Consider the following 18674-nt stretch of genomic DNA (forward strand, 5'->3'; position numbering starts at 1 on the left):
TTCCTCCAGTGCCAACCTCTCTCAGAAAGGATGCCAGATGCAGAGAAAAACAAGTCTCAGCTCACAGAACTTCCTTCACCGGAAGGCTGAAGGAAGGAGGGGATGAGAGACCTTTCTGTGGTTGGTGTGTGGATGGGTGTGACAGAGAAAGAGTGGGGCAAAGCTCAGGGGCCGAGAATCTCTTTTGTAGGCACAAGGTCTCAGGTTAAACCCCCAGCATCTCCAGGAAGGGACTCTTGCCTGAAATCCTGGAGAGCTACCGCCAGTCAGTGTAGACAGTACTGAGCAAGATGCACCAATGGCCTCACTCATTATAAGGCAGCTTTCTATGTTACTAAAGGTTTGAGTACTGAAGAGCTGGAAGGATTAGTCTGCTCCTGGTGCATGTCACATTCATAAGTCCCCTTTCTACTCTATTTCCTCATGAATGTGATTTTTAAAAAGATATATGTGTATTATGTGTGTTATATGTGTATGTGTGAGTTATGTGTAAATGGAATTGTATAATGTATCACAATAATAAATAAATAAATAAAGATAAACCGTACAAAAATTCATATTTAAACAAGTTCATAATACATATTTAAATATATCAGTGTATGCATTTCTAAATGTATTTCATTGTAATATATTATACATTTTAGTACTTTTTGAGTTTAGAATTATACTGCAAAATTTTTGAGAAGTGTAGTCTGTAGTGTATTTATATTTCAATCCATATATTGGACTGTGTGCACACTAAGCCTGTGGTTCCCAACGTGGGGCACACGCCCCACAGGGGGTAGATTTGATTTTTAAGGGTGGCAATTTGAGAATGAGTTATTAACAGTTGGCCTTTGAGGCTTCCTCCATGTGAATAGGAGTTCAATTTCTGAATAATAAAAATTATATGTTCGGGGGGGGGGGTCAGGAATTTAGAGATGCTTAGGTGGGGCATGGCCAGGAAAAGGTTGGGAACCACTGCACTAAACCATTAAGGCACATTCAAAGCACATTTCCCTTCTCAAAGAATTATGGGCACATACAGCATATCAAAAAAAAAGTACAAGTAATGCAATTACTTCAGTAATAAACTGCAATGAGAGTTGCTGGGATTCTTCAGTAAAGGGGTCGCTCAGCTCAGTGGTGTATTTCTCCTCAGGAAGAAGAATGCTGAATTCAACCATCTGTTCATGAGCTGGGGTCACCAGTTTCTCATCTCTCTTTATCTCATTATTGATCTGATGAAAAAGAAATTAATTTTACTTAGCGAATTGTGGTTAGAAACTATCCTTTCACCAGTACAGGTTAAACACCAACTTAAATTAGTATGAAGGGGGCTATTCCTTCATTATACATGCAAAGGGTTCCTCATGCGATTACTGGGCAGCAAGGCTGAATTGCTGGCTCCGCCTTCAGGGCTGGGTGGCTTCCACTACCTCCAGCCCCAACTTGCCATGTTAGGCTTTTCACCTGCACACAGTTACACCTATGTGCATAGATCTCTATGCAAGTAGGCTTAGCAAGGAGCTGAACCCCTGGGCAACCGGGATTCAAGTTCCTGGGGAAGCCTACTTACATAGATGTTCCTTCAACATCACCTATTTCAGTGATGTCAGTGGAGAGAAAGTCATGTGATCTTTGGGGTGGAGCAATCAGTGCAGTAATTAAGCGAGGACCCTTTCATATAGGAAGGCGCTATTGTGCTACTTGTTTCTGGTGCAACACTTTTCAAATTTCTACCTCTTAGGCATAGGAATGTGGTTGAAGATAAGACTCAATTTCCACTGCACCTCGACTAGAAACAAACAATAGTTTCTTAAAATGAGTCAAAGGTGCTATGAAAGTGTCATAGTGTCCTTTAATGTACTTACTCATTTATTTCATTCAGCTGTCATTGCTAGTTAAACACTTCTTATAAGGTTTTGAAACAATGCAAAAAAAATCCTGCGAAACTGCTTACCAGAATTGAAAGTGAGGCAAGGAAGATACTGGGGAGTGGTGATGTCAGGACATATTGGGGAGTGGGAATCAGGAGAGATGGGGCTAAATCAAGGGGAGTGGGTGGGGTTAGGGGAGAAGAAAGAAAATGTATTTGTGTCTCTTACTTGTCTTGTAGGCGTAAGGAGCAACCAATTTGGATGACTTTTGTCTCCCTTCTAGACTTTTAAGCCTACGAAACATGCTTCCTCAACCTTAGCCCTCCAGATGTTTTGAGACTACAATTCCCATCATCTCTGACCACTGGTCCTGCTAGCTAGGGGTCATGGGAGTTGTAGGCCAAAAACATCTGGAGGGCCGATGTTGAGGAAGCCTGACTTAATAGAAATATAATTCTTTCTAAATTTTCAAAAGTGTCAGCCTTCAAAGATTTAGAAATAAAAACATATGTTACACGTCATCTTGGTTACACTTCTATCATCATCATTGTGATCCCACCTTCCCTCCCCAACAGAGACTGAAGGTTACAAGCTAAAATTGAAACAGCTTTGAAACATATAAAAAGCAACCACTCCCATATCATGTAAGATAATTACAATAAAATCACCACAGCACCAACCCTTGCCTTAAAAGCAGCCAGTTCCCCAAAGCCTGTTGGGACAAGGAAGTCTTCACCTGCCACAACAAGGACCCAGTCTTACTTCTCTAGGTAGGAAGTTCCAAATTATGGGAGCAGCCACCAAGAAGGCCCTCTCCCAGGTCCCTACCAAGTGTGCCTGTGAGGGTGGTGGGATAGAGATAAGAACCTCCCCTAAAGGTCTCAGAACCCAGGCAGGTTTGTATGAGGGAATACAGTCTTTCAGATAGCCTAGACCAAAGCTGTATAGGGCTCCATAGGTCATAACCAGCACTTTGAATTGTGCTTGGAAACAGACTGATAGCCATTGGAGCTGTTGTAACAAGGGAGCTCACTATAATTTCTAGAGCGTGCCTTAAACATGAAATACATTTTTACTAAGAAGCATTTTTACTTGGTTGGAGTTATTTACGTACTTATTAGTTTTGTTATTTCAGTTTGTGTGCTGTTCTTCCACATAAACTGCTTGACAAATCAAGAAGGAAAAGTGAATAAAAAGTGAATACTGTTTCTTATCCCCAAAACCAGTCTAACAAGGAGCTCATTACACATACTTCTGTGTCTTCAATTTTGTCAGTGGTACTCTCTGAAGGACTCTCAATTGAGACCACATCAGGTGGTGGAACATTGGCAGCTGCATCTAAGGTGGAAAACATGCAATATATACCCTTAGTCAATTAATTAATTAATTGCTAGACGGTATAAACAAAGTTGGAAAAAAAAAGATATCTGCCAACCTGAAAATAAAAAATGTTTTGAAATGTTTACAAAATTTAAAAATAGTGGCCACTGTGATTCAGTAAAGCTTCATCAGACATTTTGTGTTATTTTTATGGTTTGCTTCATGACAATGTGGCAGGAATAACACTGACTGGAACCTGAGCCACAACAACACAAATACTGACTTGTCCTACTGCAACTTAATCATAGCTTTCTGGACACACGCAAAATATGCCCCTTCTAATTTCTGATATGGCTAGAGCAGCTCGGTGTCAACCTAATTGAAAGCCTCAAGTCTTCTTACTCATTTACTGCAAAATTAACATGTAAATAAAGGAGAACAGACCTCTCAATGTGGTAGCATCCCCAGTCGGAGAAGGCGTTGGCAGCCCAAAACTGAGAACCAAAGACAACAAAAGGATTAAGTGTAAAAATTAGATTAAAGTTTTCTTTCAAAAATAATCTTGCCCATAACATGTGTAAGCCTCAGGGACCTTTTAACAAGCTGAGGAGAACTGCAGAATAAAATCCTCATAAAACTTTGCTGGTTCAGGTTGTGTGTGTGGGTATGTGTGCATCGCTGGTAGGTTGTATTCAGTGGACCCCATAAAATACCAGAGATTGGTGCAGTTAAAATATGAGGAGTGTGGAGTCTGGCGATCTCCCACAATGTTTCTGTTACTTTTCCAGCCCCAAAACTTGAGTGTGAAAGAGGCAGTGGCCTCTCACTATCCTAGTGTAATAATATTCATTCCATTATGAGGTGTACTCTGCAACTTGTTCTTGACATAATAATAATAATAATAATAATAATAATAATAATAATAACAATAACAACAACAACAACAACAACAATAATGATGATGCATTAGTGATGGATTCATTCTGCTTGAATTGATTATATGATGCTTCTCTACACACATTATTACTGCCCAGAGTGGTTATAGTACAACATAAACAGGTCAAAAATAAACCAGAACATCTATGTTATGAAAAGTTATGGGATTTCAGCAGGGAGTAACGGAATATGAACTGACTGGAAGGAAATGAAGCAATGTGACTGTCCCAAAACTTTTGTAGGTGAAAACATGACCACTCTGACAGCATCACAAACAGGATTCATTCTGAATAGGGAATAAAAAGCAGGTGTCTGGAGGGGCCCATAGTTCTTTGTATTAATCATAAGAAATAATTCACTAGCAACAGAAACTCAGTTAAGATTCTCACATTGGGACTATAAATCCCACCTCTTTATAAGATGGGGTATGGTCCTTTTCCCACGCTGAACACCACACGTACAGAATAACATGATGCATTTTGTCTATGCAATCAATATGCTTGATAGATATGGTTGCCACAATATTTCCCTCTAGCAACAGGAATTGACCATATTGTCTCCTGACGTCTTTAAGTCAACGTTATAGTTCTGCATATATATTGTCATGGCCAATCCCACTTAGTGCAAATGACGGTTAGATTTGCCAACATGTAAGCCAACTCTAAGAATAAATTTATGGAATGTCATGTATAGTAATCATGGAATTTTGGACTTGGAGAAAACTGTTCGAATTAGGAATCCAGTACTAAAACCACTCCCCATAAATGTTTATCTGGCATCTTCTTCCAGCAAATACATTGCACAACTCCAGGAACACAAGAAGCTGTGTTGTATTATTTGTCCATCTAGTCCAATACTCTCTGACTGCCAGTGACTCTCTAACATTTCAGGCAAATGTCATTCCTGCTGCCTGATCATCTTTTAACTGGAGATTTCAGGAACTGGACCTGAGATTTTATACAACATATTCTCTACCACTGAACTGTGATACTTCCGCCTTTAAGGGAACTTTTCTGTTGTTGAATTCCTAATAGAAATAGGACCTATTTCCATATTATTACATTAAATCTAAACAGCCATAATTTAAGCACATTTATTTCATGAGTGTTTAAAACAGCATAAGAATATAATAGTTGTTGGGCCATTTCTTAATGGCAGCCACGTAATTCTTTTTTCTTTGTCAGCAATAAATTAAGCAAATATTCAACCAATTCCTAGAAGGTGAATTAAGAAATATGGCAAACTAAACCAGTCTTGTTCATGGTTTATCCAGGTTGGATGCTAAAGAACAGCTTTGCAGCAAGATGCACAAATTTAGGACATGTTGATACATGAGACAGTGTAATACAGCATATGGGAACACCAAGATAGGTTAAGTGAGATGTGCTTTCTCCAAATAAAGGAACACCTTTCACATTTTACTGTGGGGAGAGATGAGTGGTTTTTACTTCATACATTATAAAGGAATGCAAAGAGGAAATACAAGGGATCAGTACTTCCTCTGTCTCTCCTAAAACCAGCCAAAGCACTACTGATTGAGCTTTGATTTTGAATGGTGTTGTTCTTGTCTAAATCAAACACTATCTTCATCTCTGCACCACGCTGTATCTGGTTCAAGCAGAACCAGAACAGGCTAAAAGACAAGAAGACACAGCTATTACAAAGTTCACAGGTGTGGGAATACGTTTTAGGGTTTTCCCGCGCGATAGCCGCTTTGCTAATCCTTCCGCGCTACTGCACGGAAGGAAAGAAGATCCGGCTGGAGATTGGAGCCTGGATCCCTCCGCGCCTCCCCGAAAGCGCGCCAGGAAGCCTCCTGGTAATGGTCGCAAGGCTGGTTTCCCACCCAGAAACACTCGTTATTGCAATGCTGTTATTGGTTGATGCTTATTTGATGACGCTGTATAATTTGCCAATAAATAGCCCTGCCTCTGTTAGCTCGACGACGAGTACGAGCAGAGCGACAGAGAGACGGAGAGCTTGCTCGCAAAACTACCGACTGCAGTCTCGTTTATTTGGCCTCCTTCTGCTTCTTCGGCCACACCTTTTGCTTTGCTTCTTGCTGCCTATCCTATCCTCTTCAGACCTTCTGCAACTCCTAAAACTCCTCACGACCTTCAAGAACCTTCATAACCAGCGAACCTTCATAACCAGCCGGAGCAGGCTCTCGGACGACTGGTTATCCCAGCAACTGGTTATTCCGACACACAGGCTGTCATATTGCTGCTGTTTATACATTAGCTTTGATTATTATATCATTACAAAACCTAATGATTTATTCTAGCGACCTATTTTCTATTTAAAGAATAGCTTCGATCAAATTACAGCTTTCTCTCTATTAGCAGTTTCATTATTAATTATATAGATGAATGTTGGATAGGAAAAGATTATGACAGCAATTGTAGACTCATTAATTATTTGGAAAAGCTTTTACTAGAAGGAATTGTAAAATATCCTCTAAATACAGGAGCTTTAACTTCCCATATAATCATGCCTACACCTACTAAATAATAAAGTATAATTTCCAGTGTGACAGAGTAGGGCCAGCCATTATGCAGAAAGAGATAGACCAGTTCAGAGTTTGGAGAACCTGCAAATTGTCACTTGTTATATTTTTACTACCATGGAAGCCATTTGGATTTTCAAATCTAGATAGAAATTTTGAACTAATTTTAACCACCACCAAATCACTGAAAGCCAGTAAATACATAGGGAAACACTTTTTTAAATCTGCTGCCCCACCACCCCACCTCATTAAAGGTGTTACTATGCAAACTGATAAGTACAACTAAGGTACCAGCACTGAGAAGTCCTGATATCCATTAGCCATCCCATCTCTCCACAGAAAATAATATAGAAAAACAAATGTTTACAGTCAAATAGTTTTGTTTGTTTTAATTCACAATGGAGAACAGAGCTGCAGGGTTTTAAAAAATCAACAACAAAATAACAACTAGAAGTGTTTGTGTAACTTTTAGTATTACGCAATGTAAAAAAATGTTAAGGGGGAAATCACATGGAATGTAAGAGGGAACAAATTTATTCCTAAATGCATCCTGAAGCCAATGAAGAAGAAGAAGAGTTTGGATTTGATATCCCACTTTATCACTACCCTAAGGAGTCTCAAAGCAGCTAACAATCTCCTGTCCCTTCCTCCCCCACAACAAACACTCTGTGAGATGATTGGGGCTGAGAGACTTGAAAGAAGTGTGACTAGCCCAAGGTCACCCAGCAGCTGCATGTGGAGGAGCGGGGACGCGAACCCGGTTCACCAGATTATGAGTCCACCGCTCTTAACCACTACACCAGACTGACATAACTTCTGGACAGAACCTGGTCTATTTAATTGCCTAGTTTTTCTCTTTAGAGTTCAATTATATTACAAAATTAAACAGTGGTGCTTTATTGGTTCAGAGGGGACATAACACACCACAAACCTTCATTTCTCTTGCAGAATGGGAATTCTTACAAAAGCTCAGATCAAGGTATAGGGGTCCCCAGGTATTGAAAATGAAATATCTACTACCTGTTTAAATTAAAATATGGATCAACATATATTTTCTTTTTCCTTTGTTCTACCCTTGCTGCAGAACACGAAACTGGTGAGGTGGATTTTACCTTCAGTTATGCTTGTCCAACCCAACAACTTCAGTGAGAAAAATTTGGTCCATGGAGTTCCTATCATAACTTACTTATAGATAAAATGATACATAACAATACTATAATATCTATTGCCTACCTGCATAAATGAAGCTCTGGATCAGCTTGGCTGAGTATTAAGCAAAATATTAAAAATGTATTAAATGTATAAGCAGATTTTTGTAAACAATAGAGACCTAAGTACAGAGAACAGAGAACTTCAGTCACCTAGGCCGATGCAACACTGTTAAGGTTTGGAGCTCAGGCAACCTCACCAATAGACAAATTCCATAATAAGTGTAGCCATGCTTCCAGTGAAAAACTGAGGGAATCTGCATGTTAATTTTTACAGAGATTTCCAGTTATGAGGTAAAAATATTCTCTGCAAAAAGGAAACAGGCAAACTGTCCTGCAATGTCATTATATCCCTTTTACTTTACCAAGGGTAAAACAACTCAGGTAAATGCATAGTTTGGACTATTAGCATGCTTACTATTTTTATTTTACATACCACCTTGAGGGGAACTAATTGGGACTGGGACCTTCATGAGAGCAGAGTGGTCTTCTAACACTTCAATCCCATAGCAAAATCCTGACAAATATCCCACCCCCAATAACTGCTATTTGTGTTGGCAGCTTCCCTCACAAACAAAAAGCAGCTTTGGGGGAGGGATTTTCATTAGGATCGGATCATGAAGGTAAAGGTTTTTGTTTTGTTTTTTTAAATCCCCTTCATCATGACTCCATTATTGATTTTTCTCCTGCTGCTATTTAAAGTAGATAAATTTAGCATGGAAGTTATACTCTGCTCTACAATTATTTCCAGAGTAGATAATTGTTTTATTTTTATGATATACCAATCAGGTCAGCAAGGGCTGTTTCCCACACTGGCCCCAATTCATCCAAAACTAGGCTGCAATCCTAAGAACGCATGGGCTTGGGAGTAAGTTCCATTGAACTCAGTGGGACTGACTTCTGAGTAAGATGCACACAAGATTGCTCTGTCAGTTTAAAATTTTGCTTGCCACTGATTGTCAACCATTGAGATTCCTGCATTGCAGGGAGTTGGACTAGATGGTCCTCAGGATCCCATCCAACTCTACTATTCTGTGATTCTAAAAGGGGAATGTACTGTACCAGCTAGAAGCATATTTTGGATCTGTACTGAAGTCTCCTCGGGTATGCACTGTAAGATTAAACACATGCTGGAGGCATAGCTGTCAACCCTCCCTGCTGTTCCCCACTGCTATATACATAGCTGTCAACCCTCCCTGCTGTTTCCCAATGCTATAATAAGGGAATTTCCTGCAAAAAAGGGAAAGGTTGACAGCTATGGTTGTGATAGAACTTCAAGGTTCTCACTTTAGGTGGATCAGAGCCACAGTGTAATATTTTTGGGAAGCCACAGAAAGGCTTCACACCTTACTTTGTTTTCTAGAAAGGCATTTCTAGGCTTTTTCTGGATTCCCATGGAGGAAACAGCTGTCAAAAGCATAGGGGAAGGGCCAGGACTCAGTGGTACAGCATCTGCTCTGCATGTAGAAGGTTCCAGATTCAATCCCTGGCATTGCCAGATAGGCTGGGAGAAAGCCCTGCCTGAAATCCCGGACAGTCATTGCCACTCAGTGTAAAGCAGATTCCTATATTCCTTAGCTCCCACACTGCTGGAAAATCTAAATTCAGTTGGTTCAGTGCTGCAGGATTACTCAGGATTACTGGCATTGCCAGGGTTACTTGTCAGACAGGAGACATTGGATCATTATTGAATCCCACCCTATCAGCAGAAGGCTTGTGCAAGGACTGCCACTTGAGCAACAGGGCTTTTCCCACTCTCCTTCCCCTGTACCCCCAAAATTGCCTCTGTGTGTGTGTCGGGAGACCCATCAGAACAATGAGGAGGTGAGCTGAGGGGGATTGTTTCATTTGGCAACCTGCAATGCTTGTGCAGATGAAGCATTCATCATAGCGCAATGTTTAATTTTACCTTTAGCCTTTGTATCTCCTATTATCAAAAAGTGGTAAGACACTCTGAATTTGCCATATAAGGTACATTCCAGGTTGCCATATTTCAAAAAGTTTTTGAGCTATTTTGAGATATGTTTAAGGAAAACCGGCTTGCCATACATCTGCTTCCGAATACAGTATTCCGGGTATGTCCAGGAAATTCCAGACATATGGCAACCCTTAAAGCACCTGATATCCTTTGTAATTAAATGAATATGAATTACTGGGAAATAACTCATTTTTGCATTGGGCTAATCAACTATTAAACATTACGTTTCAAAAACCTGAGATATAAATAAGAGCCCCCAGCCCCTCTTTTAACAATACTTCTCTTAAGTTTACATTCAATTATAATAAGGTATATCCAGTGTTAGTTAAGATTTAAGTCTGAGTATGACTAACTCTGGATTCCACACACTTATTTTAGCCATTCATATTCCATGTTTAACCAATGAATTTACAAGGTGGATTATAGTCAAAGAAAACAATTATAAAACAATGAAAGAAAATACAAAATTCCAAGTAAAACAAGTAGAACCATTAACATGAGCAGCATCAACAAAACACCAAATAAAACAACAGCAGAAGCAGTATATTCATTCAAATCTGACGTGAATAAAGCCGTTTTAGGCTTGCCAAAACCTCAAAAGAGTGGGCACTAGTCGGGCCATGCTACAGTTATTATTGTTCTGGTAGCGTATCTTGCATGCTGTTTTGGTCGTGTGTTGCATGTGGGGCTGCCCTTTTAATACAGTTCAGAAACTAGAGTTAGCAGTTAGCATACAACTGCTAAATTAACAATCAAGGCCCATAGCTGTCAACCTTTCCCTTTTTTTGCGAGGAATCCTATTCGGAATAAGGGAATTTCCCTTTTAAAAAAAGGAAAACGTTGACAGCTATGCCAAGGCCAGATGTATGGAACACATCTAGCCGGTCTTGGAACAGCTGTTCTAGCTCCTAATCCTTTCCCACGCCTAAATTAAGGTGCTAGTTTTTATCTTTAAAATATGAACTGCCCTTCTCCCACATGATTCTCCCAAATAATGGATTTCTTCTGCAGAGGCATGTCTTCAGTTTTCCCCACCTACTATGGTAAGAAGGCTGGTGCAAGGTGCTCTCCTCATTTATCCAAGCTTTCATTGCTGTGGAGTCTTGTATTGTTTCAATATTATTCTTGCCTTCTGTTTTTTTTACCTCTAATGCTACTGGTTTTTATGCCGGTTTATGTTGCTTTTATGTATTTATTGTAATATTTTGTTTTTGATTTTGTTAGCTGCCCTGAAAAACTTACATAGAAATAGTACAAAAATAATAATGAGTGTGGAAGCCAGCCATTTTATTATCTGCTTAAATTTTATAATATAATCATAAGGCCAAAATTTGAAAAGCTATGTGTTGGAGCATAAAGTCAAAAATACCTCAGCATATATACATTGAACACATATCAACAACAATAATAGATGGAAATCCTCAAATTTTATTTCAAGATCACCAAGAAAATTGGAGGCTGCAAACAGTAAATTAAGGAACTACTGTATATTCTGGCGTATAAGACTACTTTTTAATCCAGGAAAATCTTCCCAAAAGTCAGGGGTCGTCTTATACGCCAGGTGGAGAATCTGTGGTCGAGTATATCTCAAACGCTATATTTTAACTGGAAAAGTTGGGGGTCGTCTTATACGCCCAGCCATCTTATACGCCGGAAAATAGGGTATTTGTCATTTGCAAGTAAGCCAATAGTACTGTAGGTTACTTCAAAGGGAAACAGCCATAGCTGATTGGCAGAACAAATGCTTAGAATGCAGAAAACTGTTGGTTCAACCCCTGACATATACATGTGGGGCTGAGAAAGATGTCTGTCTGAAACCCCAATGAGTTGGTTGGGATGTAGACGATACTGAACTAGGTGGACCACTGGTCTGAGTCAGTATAAGGCAACTTCCTATGTTTTGCGAATCAGGAAAGAGTGAATGTTTGTTAATGTTTGTTTGGCTTATGTGGTGTGAGAACCATGACACTGAATTGACCAAGGGAAGGCCCAATTTTAACCTACGCCTCCCAAAGTTTCATAGTATTTGTTCTGAAACAAATGTACCCTCCCAGCATTTATTACCCATACATGACATCCTAAAATCCCACACCTAGTTTTTCTAATTATAATTGCAGAGGGTGGGGTTGCATTTAATAGAAGTCTTCCATTCTGGCCACAATCACAATTTTGTGACATTTAGAGGGCTAACAACCTATGTTTCCCACGCTTTGTAAATGCTGCATAGAACTTGAAGAAGTTCTATCTGAAGAAGTGTGCATGCACACGAAAGCTCATACCAAGAACAAACACAGTTGGTCTCTAAGGTGCTACTGAAAAGAATTTTCTATTTTGTTTCGACTATGGCAGACCAACACGGCTACCCACCTGTAGCTGCATAGAACTGTGTTTTAAACGCTGCTGGGGGCTGTTTTGGTTAAATAGTGAGTCAAGACCTATATGCCTTTCTGAATTAAGGCAGTCAGCTGTTTTTTCTTTGTAGTTCCTTACATAAGTGGGATTTCGGGGTTAATTGGCATTACCCAATTATTTCCCAACGACATCTACACTCACCAATAGTGCAAATCCATTTCAGAACAAAGAAGTCATAATCAGCTGCCCATGTTGTTATTTATTTAAGCATCATCAATGTGCATGGTGTTTCATACAGTATAAAAGGGCAGGTCCCTGCCCCAAGGAGCTTATAAGAAGAAATGTAAGAGCAGTTTTGCTGGATTAGACCAAAGTTCCAGCTAGTTTGTAATCACAGTGGCTAACCAGATGCCTACAGGAAACCCAAAGGAAGACTTGAGCTAAATAGCGCTTGTCATCTAAAATTCGACACAGAGTAAACAACGAAAGAGGAAAGGGGAGGCTGGACCTTCCTAGGTAGGGCATTCTAGATGGAATGTGCCACTGCAGAGAAAACCCTGCTCTTCATCACAGACAACAGCAGGTATGCTCTGAGGATCTTAACTGAAGAGGAAGCAGGTGTTCTTTCAAGTAGGGCTGGACCAAGACATTTTGGTGCCTGAGGCAAAGCACAAAATGGTCCTCCCTTCCCACTAGGGAAGAAAGGGGGGGTGAAGAGATATATCAGGAACAAGGAGGGAGATCTCCATTGGGATCTGCTGGCCCTGTGGATTTTGCTGCCTGAGGTATTAGTAACCTCACCTTGCCTCACAGGTGGGCCTGCCCTGCCTTCAAGTATCTCAGGCCCAGATCAGTTAGAAGCTAGACAACCATCTTATGAGTCAGCACACTTTGGAGTTTTGTTTTTACTTTGGAGTAAAAGTAAAAGCGGGTGGCGCTGTGGGTTAAACCACAGAGCCTAGGGCTTGCTGATCAGAAGGTAGGCGGTTCGAATCCCCGCGACAGGGTGAGCTCCCGTTGCTTGGTCCCAGCTCCTGCCCACCTAGCAGTTCGAAAGCACATCAAAGTGCAAGTAGATAAATAGGTACCACTCCAGTGGGAAGGTAAACAAAGTTTCTGTGTGCTGCTCTGGTTTGCCAGAAGCGGCTTAGTCATGCTGGCCACATGACCCGGAACCTGTATGCCAGCTCCCTCAGCCAGTAACGTGAGATGAGCGCCGCAACCCCAGAGTCGGACACGACTGGACCTAATGGTCAGGGGTCCCTTTACCTTTACATAAAAACAAAAATTAAGTCAATTGCTTCCCACTCCCCACAAGAATCCATAGGTGCCTATTTGATTTCAATAACAATTTTGAGCTTTCATTGTGACATAGATTATATAGCAAGGTATAAAGACAAAGTTTACAATTTGGTGTGCGGTACTGAATATTTTGCCATTTTTTCTTTTAAGTTTTTCTTTTTTTTGCCCTGAACACCATTCCCCATTTAAATTATACATGTGTATAGAAGGATGCAAAGCCTGATATTTTTTAAAAAAAATCAATACTGGTTTAAGGACTTGGTTTTCTACAACTTTTAAACAGCCAAGTTTCTTTCTACATTCATGAAACATCAGTTATATTGGAACATACTTGCATCCTTGTGTTGCATAATAGTCAGTAAAACCAACTGAGCTATTCCTGGAAGTAAGTTATGCAATAAAAAGAAAACATTTTCATTTTCTAGCTACTCCAAAACTATCCAGTACACAATAATTAGCTGAAATCACCTATGCGCAACTATTTTCCCAAGTCCAGGTGAGATTATATGAGGTGCTAAGGGAGACATAGCCAAAGCTGCAGTTTTATAACATTGTGCCTGACTTTTTTTGTGGAAGAACAACCGTTTTAAGGCTATAAAAACGAGGCGAAAACAAAGGCTGTCAACAAAGCATTTTCAGTTGATTTGCCACCTTAATTTATACGTCTTAAGTTTGAACCCTTCCCTTTGATTTCTAGAAGTTAAATATTTGAGTGGCAAGTTGGGTACCTCTCAACTCTCATGTACAAGGCAAAGTGAAGTAACTACCTTAAACAGGAGACACTGCTGTATGGGGTGTGGCAGCAAGGAGTTGGAGGACAGATCTGTGAGTGCCCCACACAACCTGAAACTGCACCTTCTAACCCTTCCCTTGGCTCTCAGGTGCAGAGGAGGATGCTGTTTGGCCAACAGTGTTGAACTAATATTCAACTGCCATTGAAAGGGAGGGGGGTTCACCATCTTGTCCTTTGAATCACTGGGCCTGCCCTGTTCATGCATGTATGTCATGGCTGGGCAACCTTTTGAAAATTGAGAACTGCATTGTGTCAGGGGGGAAGTCGTTGGGGCCATTTATAAATGGTGAGCGGAGCCAAAGTGCATGTGGATAACTGATTTCTCACATTTCCTCTATCACCCCTTCTCTCTTTCCCCCCTTATCTCTCTCTCACACATCACCCACCCATTCAGAGAGACACAAAAGCACACAAGCAAGATCCATCCATTCAGGCACATAGCCCATTCATTCATTCATTCATTCATTCTCTCTTCCATTCTTCTTTCTCTCTCACACACAGAATCATAGAATCATAGAATTGGAAGAGACCACAAGGGCCATCCAGTCCAACCCCTTGCCAAGCAGGAAACACCATCAAAGCATTCCTGACAGATGGCTGTCAAGCCTCTGCTTAAAGATCTCCAAAGAAGGAGACTCCACCACACTCCTTGGCAGCAAATTCCACTGTCGAACAGCTCTTACTGTCAGGAGGTTCTTCCTAATGTTTAGGTGGAATCTTCTTTCTTGTAGTTTGAATCCATTGCCCTGTGTCCGCTTCTCTGGAGCAGCAGAAAACAACCTTTCTCCCTCCTCTATATGACATCCTTTTATATATTTGAACATGGCTATCATATCACCCCTTAACCTTCAGGCCTGTGCAGGATGGGGGTGGGGCAGCCAGTTACACTTGCCCCAGGCCTTGGAGGGCTAAGCTGGCCGAGGGGTGGGAACCAGGAGCCTGCCAGTCTTACACTATCATGCAAAGAACACCCTGGGCCTTCCAGCCGACTGGGGACATCTGCCTCGGGCCTCAGACAAGCTCCTGCATGGGCCTGTCTTCATCCCTTCACAGAAACACAAAACACCAAGCCAACTTGTCCATGCACAAGATCCTCACTTTCCAAATCTGAAGCCAGCTTGAGAGCTCTGCCACTATATTCAGTTCACTACTCCAACCACCATGTTGCCACTGGAGAAAGAGAAGAGCAGGCAGGCAGGCAGGACCTCTTCCCTTTGTCCTCTCCATAGTCTGCCCTCTGAGAGTGAGAAGGGAGCAATCAGTCTTGAAATGTTCATAGTGTTTAAGAGTGCAGTTGGGGATCTCTGCTCTGTGATCGGCATTATTGACCATGGCTGTCAGAGCACCTCTTTGGCATCTCCTCCCAAAGGGCAGATGAAGGAGTATGCACAATAGGTGGACACAATTTCCCTGTAACCCCCATATTTTAGTCAAACCTCATTGGAGAACTTCTAAATGCAACCATGTGGACATAAAATGCCAGTGAACTGCTTCCTTTTTATTCCACTCCCCCCCACCATGGCCTATCTGCATAGGATTGTATCCAGTGGTATCACTGTTGACAATAAGGGTCAGCAGAACAGGGAGTGAATAAATTTCCAGCTTTTCTGTTTTCCCCAGCTTCCCTAAATGTGCTCTGCAGGGTCCTCCAACCATCTAGCACAGATTCAGGGGTGTGAGGGAGCTTCAGTGGGGAGGGGTATCTCAAAAAATGGCCTCTTTCCCCATTCTGCTGGCAGAACTCCTACTGTCAGCTGAGCAACACTGTTGGATACAACCAAAAGTACATTCTTGTAGAAATTGTATCAGTTGTGAAATTATAAATATTCTTAAGGGGTTCCTTGCCCTGAAGGAAACAGTTACAGTCAGTGTGTTTATAAACTGCTTCAAAAGCCACAGCAGGACAGGCTACTGCTGAGTTAATGCATCAGAGTAAATTAAGACAGGAAATGAAGCTTTTTGTGAAAATAGATGCATTACTAGCACACCAAGTGCATCTCTGTTTTCTTCAATGAAATGTTGGAGAGTATGGTAGCCACATTTGTCACCTGCCCAGCATCTGGTGTAAGAAGTGAAAACAACACATCTGCTAACACTTGCGCATGCTTGGAGATGCATGCCTCCCCTTCACACTTTGTGCATGTTGGACACATAACACAGCTGCCACACAGCATGTGAATCTGCTGCAATCTCAATTAGGCAACTATACTGAAGTTAATTCTACTTCAGACATATTTGTTTTCTTCTCTTAGCTGCTCTTTGAAAAAGAGCAGCTTTTCCTGTCATGTTTAATAGAAAGCAGCATGATTTCTTGACATCTAAATGCAGTTCTGATTCCTTAGTTACAATGCCAGTTTATTGCTCCATGGAATGTCTGGACTTGGAAGCCATCCCTGGCTGCCTCCTGATTTTCAGGGGGTGGGGATGGACCACGTGTTGGAATTTCAGCCTTGCAAACAGAGTCCAACCTCTCGGCACTTGAGTACACATGTCCCAGTACTTCAAAAAATAATGACACTATAAAAATTCCTTTAAAAATTAGTTGAAGTTGTTTCTCACACAAGAAAAATAGCTAGTTTCAAACAACTCCGTGTTTGAAGTGCTCATGTTCTCTCCAGGACAGGCCTCAACTTAGACAGATCTTTGTGGTCAAGATTTAAAAGCACATCCAAAGACACACCAGCTTTATATAAAACAATGCAGTGTCGAAACACACACTGCAGAAAATTCTGTTCAAAATTAAAGAGACTAGTGCCATATAGAATCAGAAGAAATCTAAAATAAAGGAGTTTTGGATCTCAAAACTTGAGCTTTGACAATATGTCCAAACTTGAACTTGGATACAGGTGTTGCATGCAACTGTAATTACTCTTCCAGAAAAAAAACAACCCAGATTTTGTTCATGGGGAATTCCACAAATGTGGTCAAACCCCAGCCTTGCTATTTAAACTTTTTACATGGACAGCATAGTCAAGAAGGTATCTCAGCAGTTGTGGTGTTTTGAAAATAAAAGTAAATGGTCTCTGGATATTTAAATACCAAAAACATTATAGGTTATAAAGCACACAGCACTTATATCTATGGCCCTTTGAATGTTGTTGGACCACTTCTACCACAGTCCCCTAACACTGGCCATGCTGGCTGGGACTGATGGGAGTCCAGCAACCATTGAAGGACCATAGGTTTACTATCCCTGGTTTAGAACCTAAACTAGTCATACTCTAGAATGTCATTTATTTATTTTTAAATGATATTTTAGTTATGCAGTCATTTTATAAGAGCATTTATATTCTGTTTAAGAGTATTTTATGTTATCTTTCCAGTGAGTGCATTGCTTACATATACATTCCCAAATCTACTGGCAGAATTTATTTGCAACGATGGCCAACGGCAGCCACACAGTTAGTTCTAGCCCTTATACACAATATATTGACAGGAAGCCAAATAGATCCTTGGACCTGCCTAGCCCAGGAGGGTTTTTAATGCTTTCCTTTGAATAGCAGGCCTCCGTACCACATCACAAACTGCTTTTGAAAATCGCCTGCAGTTTTGTCATGTGGGATGAGTGGCTGCTATTCCAGAAGCACAACTGCAAAACTCCCTTGAGTGTGAGGAAACAGTTGCACACAGTTCTTTGGTTAACAAATTGAATCCTTCGTTATCTTATCTTTTGGAACCCTGGTTATCATAAAAGTGCTTTAGGGTTTGAATGTCAACCCTTCATAGGTATGAAATTACTAGGCTACAAGCCAATGTCAACAAGTTCATTTCTAGCTATTCTAATTAACACATACATTTTCATGTGGCAGCATGAAGCCTGGCATAAAGTCTGAGAAGGCATATATATGAGAATGAAAGACACATGCCAAAGGTGCATTGGTTCGTGAGTCTGCTTTGAGGTTTACACATGGGACCTTCAGTCTGTTTAAGCCTCTAGTGCCACTTTTTGATATTTATATGAAGCATATTCTTACAATGCTTTCATAAAACTGAACACCAGGCAGAGCAGGAAAGGAAGTAGACTAAAGCTTTAAAATTGTATAAGTGACTTACCCACACACCCAATCGCTGCAGGGACTGACAAGAAACCAAAATTTTAAAAGAAGCAGAAATGGTTGAAATGCTACTTCATATGTCATATATACACTATTTGTAAAATGCAAGGGTAATGTTGATACTCACCCACCCATTGCATCTTTAGCGTAGGACAGCTTCTAGAAAAATAGAAAATTAAATTCCAGGTAAGTACTTTCATTTTGCAAATTTTAAAGTTATATTTTTGCACCCTCTGTGGTACCACTCCCATTCTTGTCTAGCGCAGGTGAGCCTAGAGAGAGAAAGCCCCTTGCAAAGATCCTTGGCTATATCTATTCAGGTGAACAGGAAAACGTCAGATGGATTACTCAATTCAAATAACCAC

The 18674-nt window shown here is 40.7% G+C and overlaps 1 protein-coding gene across 1 annotated transcript in view; it reads right to left on the reverse strand.

Moving 5' to 3' along the window:
- Window positions 1–18674, reverse strand: part of IMPG2 (interphotoreceptor matrix proteoglycan 2) — a gene marked incomplete at its 5' end in the record, with an annotated part of 47549 nt that overhangs the window by 13424 nt on the left and 15451 nt on the right. The window contains 5 exons of the mRNA XM_033145865.1: window positions 1062–1220; window positions 3112–3197; window positions 3624–3673; window positions 18308–18331; window positions 18437–18468. Coding sequence (XP_033001756.1) covers window positions 1062–1220; window positions 3112–3197; window positions 3624–3673; window positions 18308–18331; window positions 18437–18468 — 351 coding nt within the window. The remainder of the gene's footprint in view (window positions 1–1061; window positions 1221–3111; window positions 3198–3623; window positions 3674–18307; window positions 18332–18436; window positions 18469–18674) is intronic.

Source organism: Lacerta agilis, chromosome 4 (assembly GCF_009819535.1).
Source record: "Lacerta agilis isolate rLacAgi1 chromosome 4, rLacAgi1.pri, whole genome shotgun sequence".
NCBI lineage: Eukaryota > Metazoa > Chordata > Lepidosauria > Squamata > Lacertidae > Lacerta > Lacerta agilis.